The sequence below is a fragment of the Triturus cristatus genome, chromosome 1_1 (genome assembly GCF_964204655.1).
Source record: "Triturus cristatus chromosome 1_1, aTriCri1.1, whole genome shotgun sequence".
NCBI classification, from domain to species: domain Eukaryota; kingdom Metazoa; phylum Chordata; class Amphibia; order Caudata; family Salamandridae; genus Triturus; species Triturus cristatus.
Window position 1 is genome coordinate 76397739 of NC_140579.1, and position 15756 is coordinate 76413494.

General features: G+C 53.8%; 1 protein-coding gene across 1 annotated transcript in view; it reads right to left on the bottom strand.

Annotated features, from left to right (window-relative positions):
* The window catches only part of LOC146869485 (E3 ubiquitin-protein ligase TRIM39-like), a 326876-nt gene extending 311416 nt beyond the window's left edge, over positions 1-15460 (bottom strand). Inside the window, exons 1-2 of the mRNA XM_085599897.1 lie at positions 15173-15460; positions 6659-6821 (exon numbers count right to left, since the gene is read on the bottom strand). Of these exons, the coding sequence (XP_085456023.1) occupies positions 6659-6821; positions 15173-15423 (414 nt within the window). The 5' untranslated portion in view covers positions 15424-15460. The remainder of the gene's footprint in view (positions 1-6658; positions 6822-15172) is intronic.
* Between the last annotated feature and the right edge of the window lie 296 nt (positions 15461-15756).

Genomic DNA, 15756 nt, shown 5'->3' on the forward strand with positions numbered 1-15756 from the left:
GACTTGCACATCACAATAATAACTTACTATCTCTGTGAGGACTTGAACACTCCTCTAATTACACACAACCTCTGTGTGTACTTGAACATCATTGGTTTCACACTCTTTATAATGGGATTTAAGCTTTGAATTTACACACTATTTCAGTGGGAACTTAAACACAATCGTCTTCACACACAATCTCTGTGGAGATCTGAACATTACAATAATAACACAGTATCTCTGTGGAGATCCGAACATTACTATAATAACACACTATCTTTGCGGGGACTTGAACAACACTATAATAACACACTATCTGTGTGGGGACTTGAACAACACTATAATAACACACTATCTGTGTGGGGACTTGAATATCAATATAATAACACACCATCTCTGTGGGGACTTGAACATCAATATAATAACATACCATCTCTGTGGGGACTTGAGCACTCCTCTAATTACACATAATCTCTGCGTGGACGTGAACATCATCATGTTCACACTCTTTACAATGGGATTTAAGCTTTGAATTTGCACACTATTTCAGTGGGGACTTAAACACAATCATCTTCACACACTATCTTTGTGGGGACTTGAACAACACTATAATAACACACTATCTTTGTGGGGACTTGAACATCATATTCCTTGGTCCCATATGTTAATTTAGTTATGTGTTAGTTCCCTTGTCTCCTAAGATTTTAAGCACTAATAAATGAGTTAAATACAGTCTTAATTGTCTTTGGGTAATCATGATGTGATAAATTCTGACACATTAACATAATCTGTTTTTTGTGTCTACCCCTAGTATACATGCAGAGATTCATATATGAATAGATTATAATGTTGTTTGTGTATTATGTTGATAAATTAAACATTTAGCCATGTGCCATTGACTGTATTCAATCACAAATGGTGGTATGGACTAGGTCCCCACAAGGATGGTTCTGTGCGCGTGATTAAATAACAATATATTTGCAAATTTGAAGCAGGATCCTGTATCATGAATTTTTTCTTGATACTTTTCTGTTATTAGTATGTTTTAAAAACATTGGGAAAGGTTAGTCCCCACAAGGCAGGTATCCACACATAGTCCCCACAAGGATGGTAACACGTGTATGTGTGTGTGTGTGTGTGTGTGTGTGTGTGTGTGTGGTTGTGGGTATGGTTAGGTGGGGTTGTGTGTGAATGGTTGTGGGTGTGGTTGTTTGTGTGGTCGTGTGTGTGTGTGTGGTTGTGGCTGTGTGTGTGGTTGTTTGTGGTTGTGGTTGTATGTGTTTGTGTGTGTGGTTGGGTCTGGTTGTGTGTGTGGTTGTGGTTGTGTGTGTCGTTGTGTGGTTCGGTGTGGTTGTGTGTGTGTGGTTGTGTGTGTGGTTTTGGGTGTGGTTGTGTGGTTGAGCGTGTGGTTGTGTGTGTGGTTGTGGTTGTGTGTGTGCTTGTATATGGGGTTGTGTATGGGGTTGTGTGTGTTTTTAGTACCACTTTTAAAAACGCTCGGTCTCCACCAAAGTTGACCTGCTCATCTTGCACTAAAACATTTAGATAACGGGCACGGTGTTTTTAAAACTGTAATTTTTCTGAAGGAGGTTCTGAGTCAAAGGAAAAGCATGCTTAATTGATCAATTCTAATCAGGTAAAGATTAAGAATTTAATATCGTCTTAATTAAATACTGTCTTTTTAACTTTGTATTATATTATTGACGATGCGTACATTTGTAGGTTATTTTTGTAAACTATGTACTGCTCGATACGTTTACCGTTTCTGATTTACTTTTTAATCATGTATTATACCAGAGTCTATGTGTACATCTGTAGGACATTATTAACCAACGTATTTACAGATCTGTTCTTTTTAATGTTTTCTTGTGAGCTTTTATGATTGTCTGATATAGCTATCGAATAAAGCTTTATTTGACTTTTAAGTAACTGCACGAGTGTCACGCAGCCCCAGACTCCATAACCTTAAAGAAAGGAGCACTGAGAGAACAGATCAATGCAGTGGCCTGGGCCCCTAGCCAGAGGTGGGTCCACCTCGCTTACCCACAACCCCCCCTCCCTTCCTCTACAGGTTACATGAGCGCCATCAGCACGCTGAACAGCTGTAGCTACTTTAAATAAAGTACGAGAAGGGTTATGCGGTGCTCACAGGGGGCTCAGGAACTGGGAAGGACTTCATGATGTAGACGAGTGCCAGAACTGTGCCAGCTGCGGCACTCATTCCAAAATACCACCCCACCCATGTTCATGAGGAGATGCTAAGAGTTACTCAGCTCATTAAAGAGGCCAAGGCAGGCCTGGGAGTCAAGTGTGGTGCTACAACAATTCAGGCTCTACTATGCGACTCGGAGTGACGCGTTAGTTGGGCCTGTGTGGGTAGAAAATGCAACACGCAGCTACACTGTCGAAGCGATAATGGGTACGCGCCTATTGCGTTTTCTTGAGCAGCAGCGTCTCTTTACTGGCTGCAGGAAATGCAATGGGCAGGGGGCATCTGACAGGGGAGAGAGTGGCATAAGATGCGTGCGCCACCGGAGTCCGTAGAGCTGCACTGAAGGGCGGGGGCATCTGACAGGGGAGAGAGTGGCATAAGATGCGTGCGCCACCGGAGCCTATAGAGCTGCACTGGAGGGCGGGGGCATCTGACAGGGGAGAGTGGCATAAGATGCGTGCGCCACCGGAGCCCGTAGAGCTGCACTGGAGGGCAGGGGCATCTGACAGGGGAGAGAGTGGCATAAGATGTGTGCGCCACCGGAGCCGGTAGAGCTGCACTGGAGGGCGGGGGCATCTGACAAGAGAGAGTGGCATAAGATGCATGCGCCACCGGAGCCCGTAGAGCTGCACTGGAGGGCGGAGGCATCTGACAAGAGAGAGTGGCATAAGATGCGTGCGCCACCGGAGCCCGTAGAGATGCAATGGAGGGCGGGGGCATCTAACAGGGGAGAGTGGCATAAGATGCATGCCCCACCGGAGCCCGTAGAGCTGCACTGGAGGGCGGGGGCATCTGACAGGGGAGAGAGTGGCATAAGGTGCGTGCGCCACCGGAGCCTGGAGAGCTGCACTGGGGGGCTAGGGCATCTGACAGGGGAGAGTGGCATAAGATGCGTGCGCCACCGGAGCCCGTAGAGCTGCAATGGAGGGCGGGGGCATCTGACAGGGGAGAAAGTGGCATAAGATGCTTGCGCCACCGGAGCCCGTAGAGCTGCACTGGAGGGCGGGGGCATCTGACAGGGGAGAGTGGCATAAGATGCGTGCGCCACCGGAGCCCGTAGAGCTGCACTGGAGGGCGGGGGCATCTGACAGGAGAAAGTGACATAAGATGCATGCGCCACCGGAGCCCGTAGAGCTGCACTGGAGGGCGGGGGCATCTGACAGGAGAAAGTGACATAAGATGCATGCACCACCGGAGCCCGTAGAGCTGCACTGGAGGGCAGGGGCATCTGACAGGGAGGAGAGTGGCATAAGATGTGTGCGCCACCAGAGCCCGTAGAGCTGCACTGGAGGTCGGGGGCATCTGACAGGGGAGAGTGGCATAAGATGCGTGCGCCACCGGAGCCTTTAGAGCTGCACTGGAGGGCGGGGGCATCTGACAGGAGAAAGTGACATAAGATGCATGCACCACCGGAGCCCTTAGAGCTGCACTGGGGGGCAAGGGCATCTGACAGGGGAGAGTGGCATAAGATGCGTGCGCCACCGGAGCCCGTAGAGCTGCAATGGAGGGCGGGGGCATCTGACAGGGGAGAAAGTGGCATAAGATGCTTGTGCCACCGGAGCCCGTAGAGCTGCACTGGAGGGCGGGGGCATCTGACAGGGGAGAGTGGCACAAGATGTGTGCGCCACCGGAGCCCGTAGAGCTGCACTGGAGGGCGGGGGCATCTGACAGGAGAAAGTGACATAAGATGCATGCGCCACCGGAGCCCGTAGAGCTGCACTGGAGGGCGGGGGCATCTGACAGGAGAAAGTGACATAAGATGCATGCACCACCGGAGCCCGTAGAGCTGCACTGGAGGGCAGGGGCATCTGACAGGGAGGAGAGTGGCATAAGATGTGTGCGCCACCAGAGCCCGTAGAGCTGCACTGGAGGTCGGGGGCATCTGACAGGGGAGAGTGGCATAAGATGCGTGCGCCACCGGAGCCTTTAGAGCTGCACTGGAGGGCGGGGGCATCTGACAGGGGAGAGTGGCATAAGATGCGTGCGCCACCGGAGCCCGTAGAGCTGCACTGGAGGGCGGAGGCATCTGACAGAGAGTGGCATAAGATGCGTGCGCCACCAGAGCCCGTAGTGCTGCACTGGAGGGCGGGGGCATCTGACAGGGGAGAGTGGCATAAGATGCGTGCGCCACCGGAGCCCGTAGAGCTGCACTGGAGGGCAGGGGCATCTGATAGGAGAAAGTGGCATAAGATGCATGCGCCACCGGAGCCCGTAGAGCTGCACTGGAGGGCGGGGGCATCTGACAGGAGAAAGTGGCATAAGATGCATGCGCCACCGGAGCCCGTAGAGCTGCACTGGAGGGCAGGGGCATCTGACAGGGAGGAGAGTGGCATAAGATGCGTGCGCCACCAGAGCCCGTAGAGCTGCACTGGAGGGCGGGGGCATCTGACAGGGGAGAGTGGCATAAGATGCGTGCGCCACCGGAGCCTATAGAGCTGCACTGGAGGGCGGGGGCATCTGACAGGGGAGAGTGCCATAAGATGCGTGCGCCACCGGAGCCCGTAGAGCTGCACTGGAGGGTGGGGGCATCAGACAGGAGAAAGTGGCATAAGATGCATGCGCCACCGGAGCCCGTAGAGCTGCACTGGAGAGCGGGGGCATCTGACAGGAGAGAGTGGCATAAGATGCGTGCGCCACCGGAGCCCGTAGAGCTGCACTGGAGGGCGGGGGCATTTGAGAGGAGAGAGTGGCATAAGATGCGTGCGCCACCAGAGTCCATAGAGCTCCACTGGAGGGCGAGGGCATCTGACAGGGGAGAGAGTGGCATAAGATGCGTGCCCCAACGGAGCCCATAGAGCTGCACTGGAGCGCTGGGGCATCTGACAGGGGGGAGAGTGGAATAAGATGCGTGCGCCACCAGAGCCCGTAGAGCTCCACTGGAGGGTGGGGGCATCTGACAGGGGAGAGAGTGGCATAAGATGCGTGCGCCACCAGAGCCCGTAGAGCTGCACTGGAGGGCGGGGGCATCTAACAGGGGAGAGTGGCATAAGATGCGTGCGCCACCGGAGCCCGTAGAGCTGCACTGGAGGGCGGGGGCATCTGACAGGGGAGAAAGTGGCATAAGATGCGTGCGCCACCGGAGCCCGTAGAGCTGCACTGGAGGGCGGGGGCATCTGACAGGGGAGAGTGGCATAAGATGCGTGCGCCACCGGAGCCCGTAGAGCTGCACTGGAGGACGGGGGCATCTGACAAGAGAGAGTGGCATAAGATGTGTGCGCCACGGGAGCCTATAGAGCTGCACTGGAGGGCGGGGGCATCTGACAGGGGAGAGTGGCATAAGATGCATGCGCCACCGGAGCCCGTAGAGCTGCACTGGAGGGCAGGGGCATCTTACAGGAGAGAGTGGCAAAAGATGCGTGCGCCACCGTAGCTCGTAGAGCTGCACTGGAGGGCGGGGGCATCTGACAGGGGAGAAAGTGGCATAAGATGCGTGCGCCAGCGGAGCCCGTAGAGCTGCACTGGAGGGCGGGGGCATCTGACAGGGGAGAGAGTGGCATAAGATGCGTGCGCCACCGGAGCCCGTAGAGCTGCACTGGAGGGCGGGGGCATCTGACAGGGGAGAGAGTGGCATAAGATGCGTGCGCCACCGGAGCCTATAGAGCTGCACTGGAGGGCGGGGGCATCTGACAGGAGAGAGTGGCATAAGATGCGTGCGCCACCGGAGCCCGTAGAGCTGCACTGGAGGGCAGGGGCATCTTACAGGAGAGAGTGGCAAAAGATGCGTGCGCCACCGGAGCCCGTAGAGCTGCACTGGAGGGCGGGGGCATCTGACAGGGGAGAAAGTGGCATAAGATGCGTGCGCCAGCGGAGCCCGTAGAGCTGCACTGGAGGGCGGGGGCATCTGACAGGGGAGAGAGTGGCATAAGATGCGTGCGCCACCGGAGCCCGTAGAGCTGCACTGGAGGGCGGGGGCATCTGACAGGGGAGAGTGTGGCATAAGATGCGTGCGCCACCGGAGCCTATAGAGCTGCACTGGAGGGCGGGGGCATCTGACAGGAGAGAGTGGCATAAGATGCGTGCGCCACCGGAGCCCGTAGAGCTGCACTGGGGGTCAAGGGCATCTGACAGGGGAGAGTGGCATAAGATGCGTGCGCCACCGGAGCCGGTAGAGATCCACTGGAGCTAAGGGGTCCGAGTGGCGGCGATGGCAGTCGTGCAGAAGCTGCGATGGTGAACGCTCCCATTCCACTGCAGCTGCCCGTTTGCCAGTATGAGTACAGCATGTACTGTCCTTAGCCGAGGAAAAGATCCGGTACTCAAAAGTAGAAAATTATGAAGTACCGGCGAGTACCGGCCCACTTAAAGCACTGACATTTTCCGCGTTCTAAAGGCTGGTTCTGCAGCAGGCCAGACTGGGGGGGGGGGGGGGCGGACTAGGCCCTTGTAGCCTAACGGGCGTTGTGCGCCTGCCACACGTGCGCTCCTGGACAGCCTCTTGTGTGGGGATCAAGGGCTATGACTCACCTTGTACTCCTGGGCAGCTTCGCGAATGGGCCGCGCCCAGTGAGTCTTGTGGTCTTTGGACTCTCGACAGATGACGCAGATGGGCTCCTGGTCATCCTCACAGAACAGTTTCAGCTTCTCCTCGTGTTCGCTGCACAGTTTCGCTTCTTGGGGCGCCGTCGCCGTGGTCTGTAAGGCTGCCCGGGGGGGGGGGTTGCGCAGCGGCCCGCCCCCTTGAGGGCGGCCGCCTTAGTGCCACAGGAAGGCACAGGGTGGGAGGTCGTGTCCCTGGGCTTGACCTAGGGAGACCCCAGTCAGGTAGCTGCTTCCGGCGGGGAGGAGCCAAGGGGGGGGGTACATATTCGGTCCCCGCCCTCTCCTCGCCCTCTTGTCCGCTCGTTTGCCTTGCCGGTCGTCCGAGTCCCTCGCCGCCGTCCGCGTTGGGGACAGCGAGGTTAGTGTGAATTGTATCGCGCCAAGCGCCTGGATGACGTACTCCGGCGCTGCGCTGTGGCACCGGGTTGCACGAGTGGATGTGGCACTTCAGCTTGGCCTGCCGACTTCGGTGCGGGGACCAGTGTTAGCACATCGGTGAGTCTGTTGCGACTAGTGTAGCACCCCCTACAAATGAATTTGTCTCGCGCTGCTCGGGTCATAATGCGAATGGGGGTAGCTCAGTTGGTAGAGCTCTTCGATTGCGTGTGGAAGGCCCCGGCAGGGCCAGATTTAAGGCATCGCAGCGAGTCCTGGCTTCTTGGGGGCTCCGAGTTTGTAAGTTAGTATTCCTTTTGAAGCACCGGATGCTGCGTTTCTTTCTTTCCGCGGCAATGAGCAAGCCTCACATAATTGTCAAGATTACTGGTGTGATTAATTATCTTCCTGGAGAGCGAGCAGGATTTTGGATAGTTGGGGGGTTTGACTTCTGTGAAGTTCGTGCAGAGGGTTAATACGCCTACTGCAAAGAACGTGTGCCAAGTATATAACAGAGTGCGTATGATGTAAATAGGTCAGCTGGTTACTATTTGCAAAGGAGGCCTCCTTTTGTTACTCGCAATTTATATTAGTCCTAATACTCAACAGTGAGCTACACACGTTCGTATAGAACTGCAGATACACCGCAAAGCGTACATTATTTGAACATTGATTAAGGTTGCAAATAGGTGCGCCCATTTTAAAAAGGTGACCCTCCCCCCCCCCCCCCCACGCCAAGATGCGGCGATGGCGCAGGATTGTCAAGGGCTCTGAGCGCTGGAGGGGGAGGGTGAGTGCAGGCCCATTGAGCGCGGGTGCTACATCGGTGCAGGTTCGAGTGCTTTTGTTGTAGGCCCCTTGCGTAGTTAGCAGTGGCACCATTGGGAATAACCCGCGCTGCCCTGACGCCGTTGCTAGCAGCGGCTGTGTCTGCGCAAACATGCCTGTGAGTAACCGCGTGAGCCGGGATCTTACTGAGATGGCGCCAGAAGGGCTCCTGGGCCTTGCACTTTTATGGAAGTGACGGGGGTCAAGTTTGAGAGTGGAAGAAGCGTTCGGAGGACTATAGGAGAGAAGGGGCAGGACTGCGGCAGTCCATGAGTAGGCCTCTATCCGCCCTGTGTTCTTTAGTTCATCTCTGGGTTGTCATTATCCTTAACGATCCGCACCGGGCTGTCCAGCAGACTGCTTTTCTTGCTGGTCTGTTTTAGATCCGGGTAGTGTGCACGGCTGTTGCAAGCTCATGTGATGGACTCCGATGTCCATCGTAGGTAGTGTTTATGAACGAGAGCGTTCACTAGTCTTGTAGAAGTGTGCCATATTGACATCGTCCCTATAACTTAAGGTGGAATATGCATGTGTCCTACATATTCGGGGGCTCTACAAATTGGTTTGCACACGGCAGGCGGAGAATGACACAGGGCCGCCCTTATAATTGTAATTGTTTGGAACGCGATAGCGTGTGGATGTTGTCACAATCCTTATGTGAATCTCCTGAAATTAGTTATTTAGGCATATTGTTTTGAGGTGGGGCGGCCTGTTGCGCACGTGGAGCGTGGTCTCTGGGTGGCGGGCCGTGAGCAGCGCTGGCGGTCCCACACATCCGGGTGCCAGGGCCCTCCCGCGCGGGGGTGGTAGTGGATAACGACCTGAGCGCGGGTTACCACCGGGGGGGGGGGCGGCCCCCGAGGCAGGGCTCTGCTGGGTTAGCGTGGGGCTCCACTCGCACGCCACTTTTGGTTCGTATTCAGACAATCCATGCCTACCACTTACGCTGGGGTGAGTCGCATTGTATGGGGCCGGCTAGTAGTGGAGGACTTTTTGTTCCTCAGCCTATACAAGGCTAGAGTTGTAAATGCTCAAAAAACCCATAAGAAAAAGAAGACCTCTGATGTAATATACAAGATTATTCCGTATCGAAGCCCCCTTTTTTGTACAGGAGGGTGTGGTGCCCCCGAAAGGTGCCCTCTCGAATGATGTCTCGTCTGCACTGGAGTATGGTTAATAGTATAATTCCCTGTGTTATTAAGGTTATTGGTCCAAAGTGAAACCATATTGCTAAGCCGGAGGTTAGGAGAAGGGCTGCATTGGCTCCTGTGAGGGGTCAAGGGCTTGGGTCTACTATATGATAGGCGTGTGCTTGGTGTGCCATTAGACGTTTTCTTGTAAATAGAGGCTTAATAGAAGGACGAAGACGTAAGCCTGGATTATGGCCACTGCAATTTCTAGGAGTGTTAGCAAGAACAGGACAATTATTGTAATACAGAGATGGCTGGCATTAGGAGCATCGGGGCCAAAACGGCTGTGGAGATTAAGTGAATAAGCAATTGGCCTGCTGTTAGGTAGGGCGGTGCCGGGTTTGGAAGTTTATTTCGCTTCTTGAAGCACCGGATGCTCCGTTCACCCCCGCGGCGATTCCAGGCCTCACATAAATATCAGGACAAGGCGTGTGATTCTTTCTTCCTGGAGAGCGAGCAGGATTTGTATAGTTGAGGTTTTGACTTCGGTGAAGTTCGTGCAGAGGGTTAATTTGCCTGCTGCATAGAACGTGTGCCAAGTAGATTACAGAGTGCGTATGATGTAAATAGGTCAGCAGGTCACTGTTTTCAAAAGAGGCATCCTTTGGTTATTTGCAAAGCATACATTATTAGAACATTGATTATTGTGGCAAAACAGGTAATTGGGCCAGAACGCGACTCTGAGCATGTGATTTTCTGCACTAAACATCCTTTAACTATATTGCCTACCAGTAGGGATGACATGAGACTCATACACCTTGAGTCCTTTGGCTTAGGTAACATTTGTGATACACCGATTCACACGCATATGAATTATTGGCTCTGCGTAATGTGTGTGCGATGCAAAGTGTTCGGACACTCTACAAGGGTAGGAGTGTCGCTATATACTAATTCAATGCAGCTGAGTGTGGTTAGGGAGACTTGGTCACTGTTAAAGGGGGCTAGTGAGAGAATGCGTGGTGAAGGTGGCGTTGGGGGTGCCAACAAACATGGTTGCACTAGGCGCCACCAACACCTAGGCCGGCCCCGGGTTTTACCCCCGGCACCTCCAGTTCTATCCGGTTGAGGGGGGGACCTCGCCTGGCTTGGGCGCCCCTCCTGTCCGCGTGCCTTGCAGTCCAGGTGCCGGGGCTCGCCATGAGCGCATTTCATCCATATATCCAGCAGCATTGTGTGCGTGGATGCGGGCACCAGTTATGGATAATTTTAATCAGTCTAAGCAGCCTGGGCTGTGGAAACGTGCTAGCGCTGGACGCGGGTTTCTGAGCAGCGGCCCGTGCACAGGCACACATTCATTTACAAATTAAAAACTGGTGAATAGCGAAAACAGTCCAGGAGCTTGGCTTTTGCCTGGTCTCAGCGCGGTTGCTCCTGCGGTCGGGACAATGCAGTGATAAAGTGTAGTTTGGTAGACTGTTGTAATGGAGATGCAACTTCTAAGTGACTGATTAGGATTTACAGTCTCATCATTCCGGAACAATTACATGCACATCGGAGCTACAGTTGTTGCTTAAGTTACGGAGGCAACTATCCCAAAAAAAAAAAAAAAAAAAAAAAACTGGGGCCGCACTTGCCACTCCCGGGCCCAATAGAGGGGCTTGTTGTAGGTAGTGCCCGTGTGTAGTAAATATAGGGATGAGATGACGTGCGCAGGATGTCAGGTCGCTGGAGTCAGGTTTAACGTTTCAACACCTTTGCGTTCACATACTTCTAATGAAATGTATTTCTCAATGTGCATAGACTCACGCCATGAATGGTGATCAGTCAGGTTCGCAGTAAATGTTGTAAATAGACCTGGTGAAGCAATGATCTGCCTGACCTTGCCTGGGTCACCAGTAATGACTACGGCTCTCACTGTTGGTAATGCACATCCTTCTCGGGATGGGCTCGGGGCCCGTAGGTATCCCATGCGCCTTCTGATTCTAATATTATTTACACTGCAAGGGCTTGGGAGTGTAAAACTTTAGTAAGTTTGGCTAGTAGTGTTGGTGACCCGGCCTTACCATGCCTGATCGGAGGCATTTTTCAAGAGGATATGCCTGTTAGCCACAATGATGTCGCATTATCCTATGCACCATAGAGGCTTAGTCTAGCCATTATTGATGTGAGATGGGAGGTTGATTGGGAGTATTCCTGCCTCAGCGGTTCTGGGGGGGGGCCTGGTTGCAATGCTTTGTTGCAATGGCAAATTAGGCCGAGTGGACTTGGAACGCATAGTGTTGAGTGAGTGTTAGTGTCACCTGGTCGTTCTTGGCCTCCTGAGGGTAGGAAGACCTAGCGGCAAGGAACAGCTAGGGTTGTTTTCGTGTGCTTCAGTGATCCAAAAAAAAAAAAAAAAAAAAAAAAAAGGGGGCCCTGGCTCACACGGTAGTGGGCAAAGATCACTCACGCCACAGGTGCTGAGGCCTGGCGTTGGGCTCCCAGGTTACTTCAGAGGGGCTAGGCCTTCAGATGCTGAAAGGATGTCCGTTGTTATTTACTCGATTGTTGATCGGTGGGTTATTTCCTGGGTCTTTCAGGGGTGTAGAGCATTAGGCGCTTGTCTTTCCATCGGGTCGGTTTGATGCGGGATGGTGGTTTTGGGGCAGGTCACAGGCTGCCTCCTCTCGCTGTGTTTGTATTTCTAGGTGTGGTCAGGTCAAGTGACGGAGGAGAGCAATCATCGCGTGGTACAGCTGCGCATGAAGGAAGGCCAGGCAAGATTGTAGCGTAGGCAGATAGTGGTACTGATCGGGGACTGGTGTGGGTCTCAATGGCAGTCCGCCATGCAAGGGGACCATGTACCTAGGGCACGTACATCAGGCAGTGACATGTGAACTGGGACCATGTGTACTAGAATATGCAGGAGTGGTTCCCACCACGGTCGGTCAGATGGGAAGTTGTCATCTTGATTCTCACAGGATACCCTCACTCCACCACGCCTATTGTAAGCTGAGGATGCCTGTTGACGCTGTTAGACCTGCTATTAGTTAGTACACTCACTGCTGTGCCTTGGCCCGGTTTGTCTCGCATCAGGGCCAGTTTGGGGGTACCGGCGAGTTGCTTGCTCCTCGGCTGAAGCGGGCGCTGCTAGAACAGGGCAAGATTGATGAGGCCAGGCAGCATGACAAAGGTCTTTTCGGCACGGGCAGAATGGTGCAGGCTGCGAAGCAGTGCCATTACAGAACATGGATTTGTCAACTTTCAGCTAGGAAATGATTAGCAGCAGAAAGTTATTAAACCAGGGTGAGCATTTGGTTTTGGTTTCGTGCTCAACAGGAGCAAGGGAATTGCATTCTGTCCCATCAGGGTACAGGGACCGTCTATAGCACCAGATACTGTAATGCTGCCATCTTCGCCCTGGGCTGGGGGGTCAATGTCTTCCAACTTTACAGCCAGACTCTGAACAGGCAAAGGCATACTTGCTTGGTGCAATGGGCACTCAGCAGTAGAGTTAGATGGGTCATCATACCCCGGTATGACGCAGTGATGAAACACAGGTTGTGGCCTCACACGACCAGGCACTCGAGGGCAGCGGTGGCGGGGTTGTGCCAGGCCAAGAGGGTGCGGGTGGCCTGAGTAGGGCTGCTGGCTTGGAGGGAGCACTACTCTGATCGCCACAAGGGCACGTTTGTTTCTTAGAAGGCTGAATTGTTACTTTTATGGCATGGTGCCAGTTGCTTTAGTTATGCGCATGTTTCTTGGCAGTGTCAGAAACATTCAGAACGCAATGCTGGTGGTTAGCCTGTTGTCAGGTTTTTTCAGAGGTATTTTAGCTCAGGCATGGCCAAGCATGGGTTATAGGCCGGTGGTCTGCCCTGGGATTCGTGTTAACAGGCAGGTGAAGCAGCAGAACTTGGAGGGGCTTGGGTTTGACCTCTGGGTACTAGGGCGGAGCCTGGTGCTCACTTAGTAGCACGCCCTTGAGTTTGACGAAACAGGTACCTTTGCGAGCATCAGTACCGGGTAACTTCGCCCGCCCTTCAGCACTGGCTGGCAGCTATGCAGGTTGTGGAAGTGGCTTTCCAACAGGGGCCTATGGTCCATATGATTAAGGAAAGCACCGGGGGAACACTTTAAGCTATAAATCTGCAGGTGACCAATTGGCTTTGCCAGTATTCAAATAGAGAAGCATTTTACACGTTGTTCTCCTCTGTGGGCACTCTGACCTGTCTCTCCCTGGTATACTAGCAGAATTTTGGGAGGGCAAGGCTTTACTTTTGGTGGTGACTGATGGAATACGATGGGCGTACTCCAACGGAGTGAAAGAGGAAGGAAGGCAGGCTTGTCAACCCTTACCTCCGCCCGCATGGGCACTGCCAGGCAGGAGTGGCTTGGCAAAGGGATTGTTATTTAGCCAGGCAAAGGCAACTTTGGACCATCGCCTATTTAGGTTTAAGGTCATTTCAGTCAAATCCACGGGGGAGTTTAGAAAGGTTGGGGGAACCTGTCCTGATGGTGCACGCTGGCCGCCGGCCCGGTTGGGCGTAGACTTGTTTTGACTGGACCTGGGAGAAGCCCGGTATCAGTATGCTGTAGGTATGATGGCCTACCAGGAGCCATGCGCAGTTGCGCAGAGCAAAGAGGTCTTGGCTTCATCAGGCATGGTCTTATACACGCCAAGTCCACAGGGTGCCTGGAGGGAGATGAAGTGCACCTTTGTAGTTTTGGTATGGATGTTTTCCGACTGGACCCAGGGGAAGCTTTGGCTGCAGCAGTTTGTAAGTACATAGGTCTACCTTGGTGGGGGGCCCTGGTAGTGACGGTGGCCACTCCCAAGGCTGTGGAGGAGTTACAGGGCGATCCAGGGTCTGCACATACCAAGGGGTATAGCATGCAGCAGCACCGTGTGGTGCGAAGCCAGGATACCCAGGGATCTTTTAGCGTGTCCACTGGAAGACCTACGGCGCCCCGCTAACCGACAGGCGGTTGTGGGTCTGAGCAACCGGGGGCTGCCATGTATGCTCCGCCCACCCATCACGGGGGGGCGTGGTGAAGCATGTGGACTGGAGGTCCACGGATGGGAGGGGGGGGACCCTCCCAACATTTGGTAGACACCAATTGGCGTTGCCATGGTGACTCTAGGCTTATCAGACGGGCAGGCGGCATGGGGCTGGCCTGCCCTGGGATCGCCCGTAAGATAACCCACCGTGTTTGCATATTTATTATGCTAATAAACCTGCAGCAATATTTCTCCACTTACATTCAGTGTCATGTTTTTTATTATGGTTATGTACTGATGTGTGCTATGATAACGGTTGCCGATATTGGCACTATGTAAGGCTGCCCGGGGGGGGGGGTTGCGCAGCGGCCCGCCCCCTTGAGGGCGGCCGCCTTAGTGCCACAGGAAGGCACAGGGTGGGAGGTCGTGTCCCTGGGCTTGACCTAGGGAGACCCCAGTCAGGTAGCTGCTTCCGGCGGGGAGGAGCCAAGGGGGGGGGTACATATTCGGTCCCCGCCCTCTCCTCGCCCTCTTGTCCGCTCGTTTGCCTTGCCCGCCCATCCGCTTACCCGGCATCTGGAGGGACAAGAAAGGGGGGGGAGGTTTTTTCTAACAATTTTCACTTTGTGTTGCAGGAGGAGTTACAGGGCGATCCAGGGTCTGCACATACCAAGGGGTATAGCATGCAGCAGCACCGTGTGGTGCGAAGCCAGGATACCCAGGGATCTTTTAGCGTGTCCACTGGAAGACCTACGGCGCCCCGCTAACCGACAGGCGGTTGTGGGTCTGAGCAACCGGGGGCTGCCATGTATGCTCCGCCCACCCATCACGGGGGGGCGTGGTGAAGCATGTGGACTGGAGGTCCACGGATGGGAGGGGGGGGACCCTCCCAACATTTGGTAGACACCAATTGGCGTTGCCATGGTGACTCTAGGCTTATCAGACGGGCAGGCGGCATGGGGCTGGCCTGCCCTGGGATCGCCCGTAAGATAACCCACCGTGTTTGCATATTTATTATGCTAATAAACCTGCAGCAATATTTCTCCACTTACATTCAGTGTCATGTTTTTTATTATGGTTATGTACTGATGTGTGCTATGATAACGGTTGCCGATATTGGCACTATGTGTCTGAAGTTGTTTTAACTGTTCGGCCATGTTTGCCAGCTGCTTGTTAGGGAGGAGGGTTTTATTCGAAAAAGTTCCTCTACACTGGGGACACGGGAAGTGTGTCTGCAGCCCCTTCCAGGATGCAGAGATACAGGACAGACAGAAGACATGTCCACACTCCACGGACACGGGGTCTGTGAAGTAATCCAGACATATAGCGCACGTAGCCTCCTCCTTAAGGCGCTGGAGCTGGTTCGCTGAAGCCATGATCCTGCCGAGGAGGAGGATGTGGTAAACTGCGTAATATCTGGTATCCCTTTGGGACCATATCCCGTGCTCTTCGGCAGTCTTCGGAGCGCTGCTCCATTGGCCAGCTCGGACGGATGCTCTCGGCCCCGCCCCCTCGAGGAGAAGCGAACCTCGGCCCTGCCTCGGCTTGGTCTGACAGAGCCACCCGCGCTCCGAACAGAGCTGCTGTTTACAGAATACATTCTGTTCAAATCTATGTAGCGCCCGTCAGCCAAGGTCTGTGGAAAACGCTGAACGGCCGGGGTTGTTTACCTTGCCATCAGCAGTGTTTACGGGCCATGCCAACCTCGG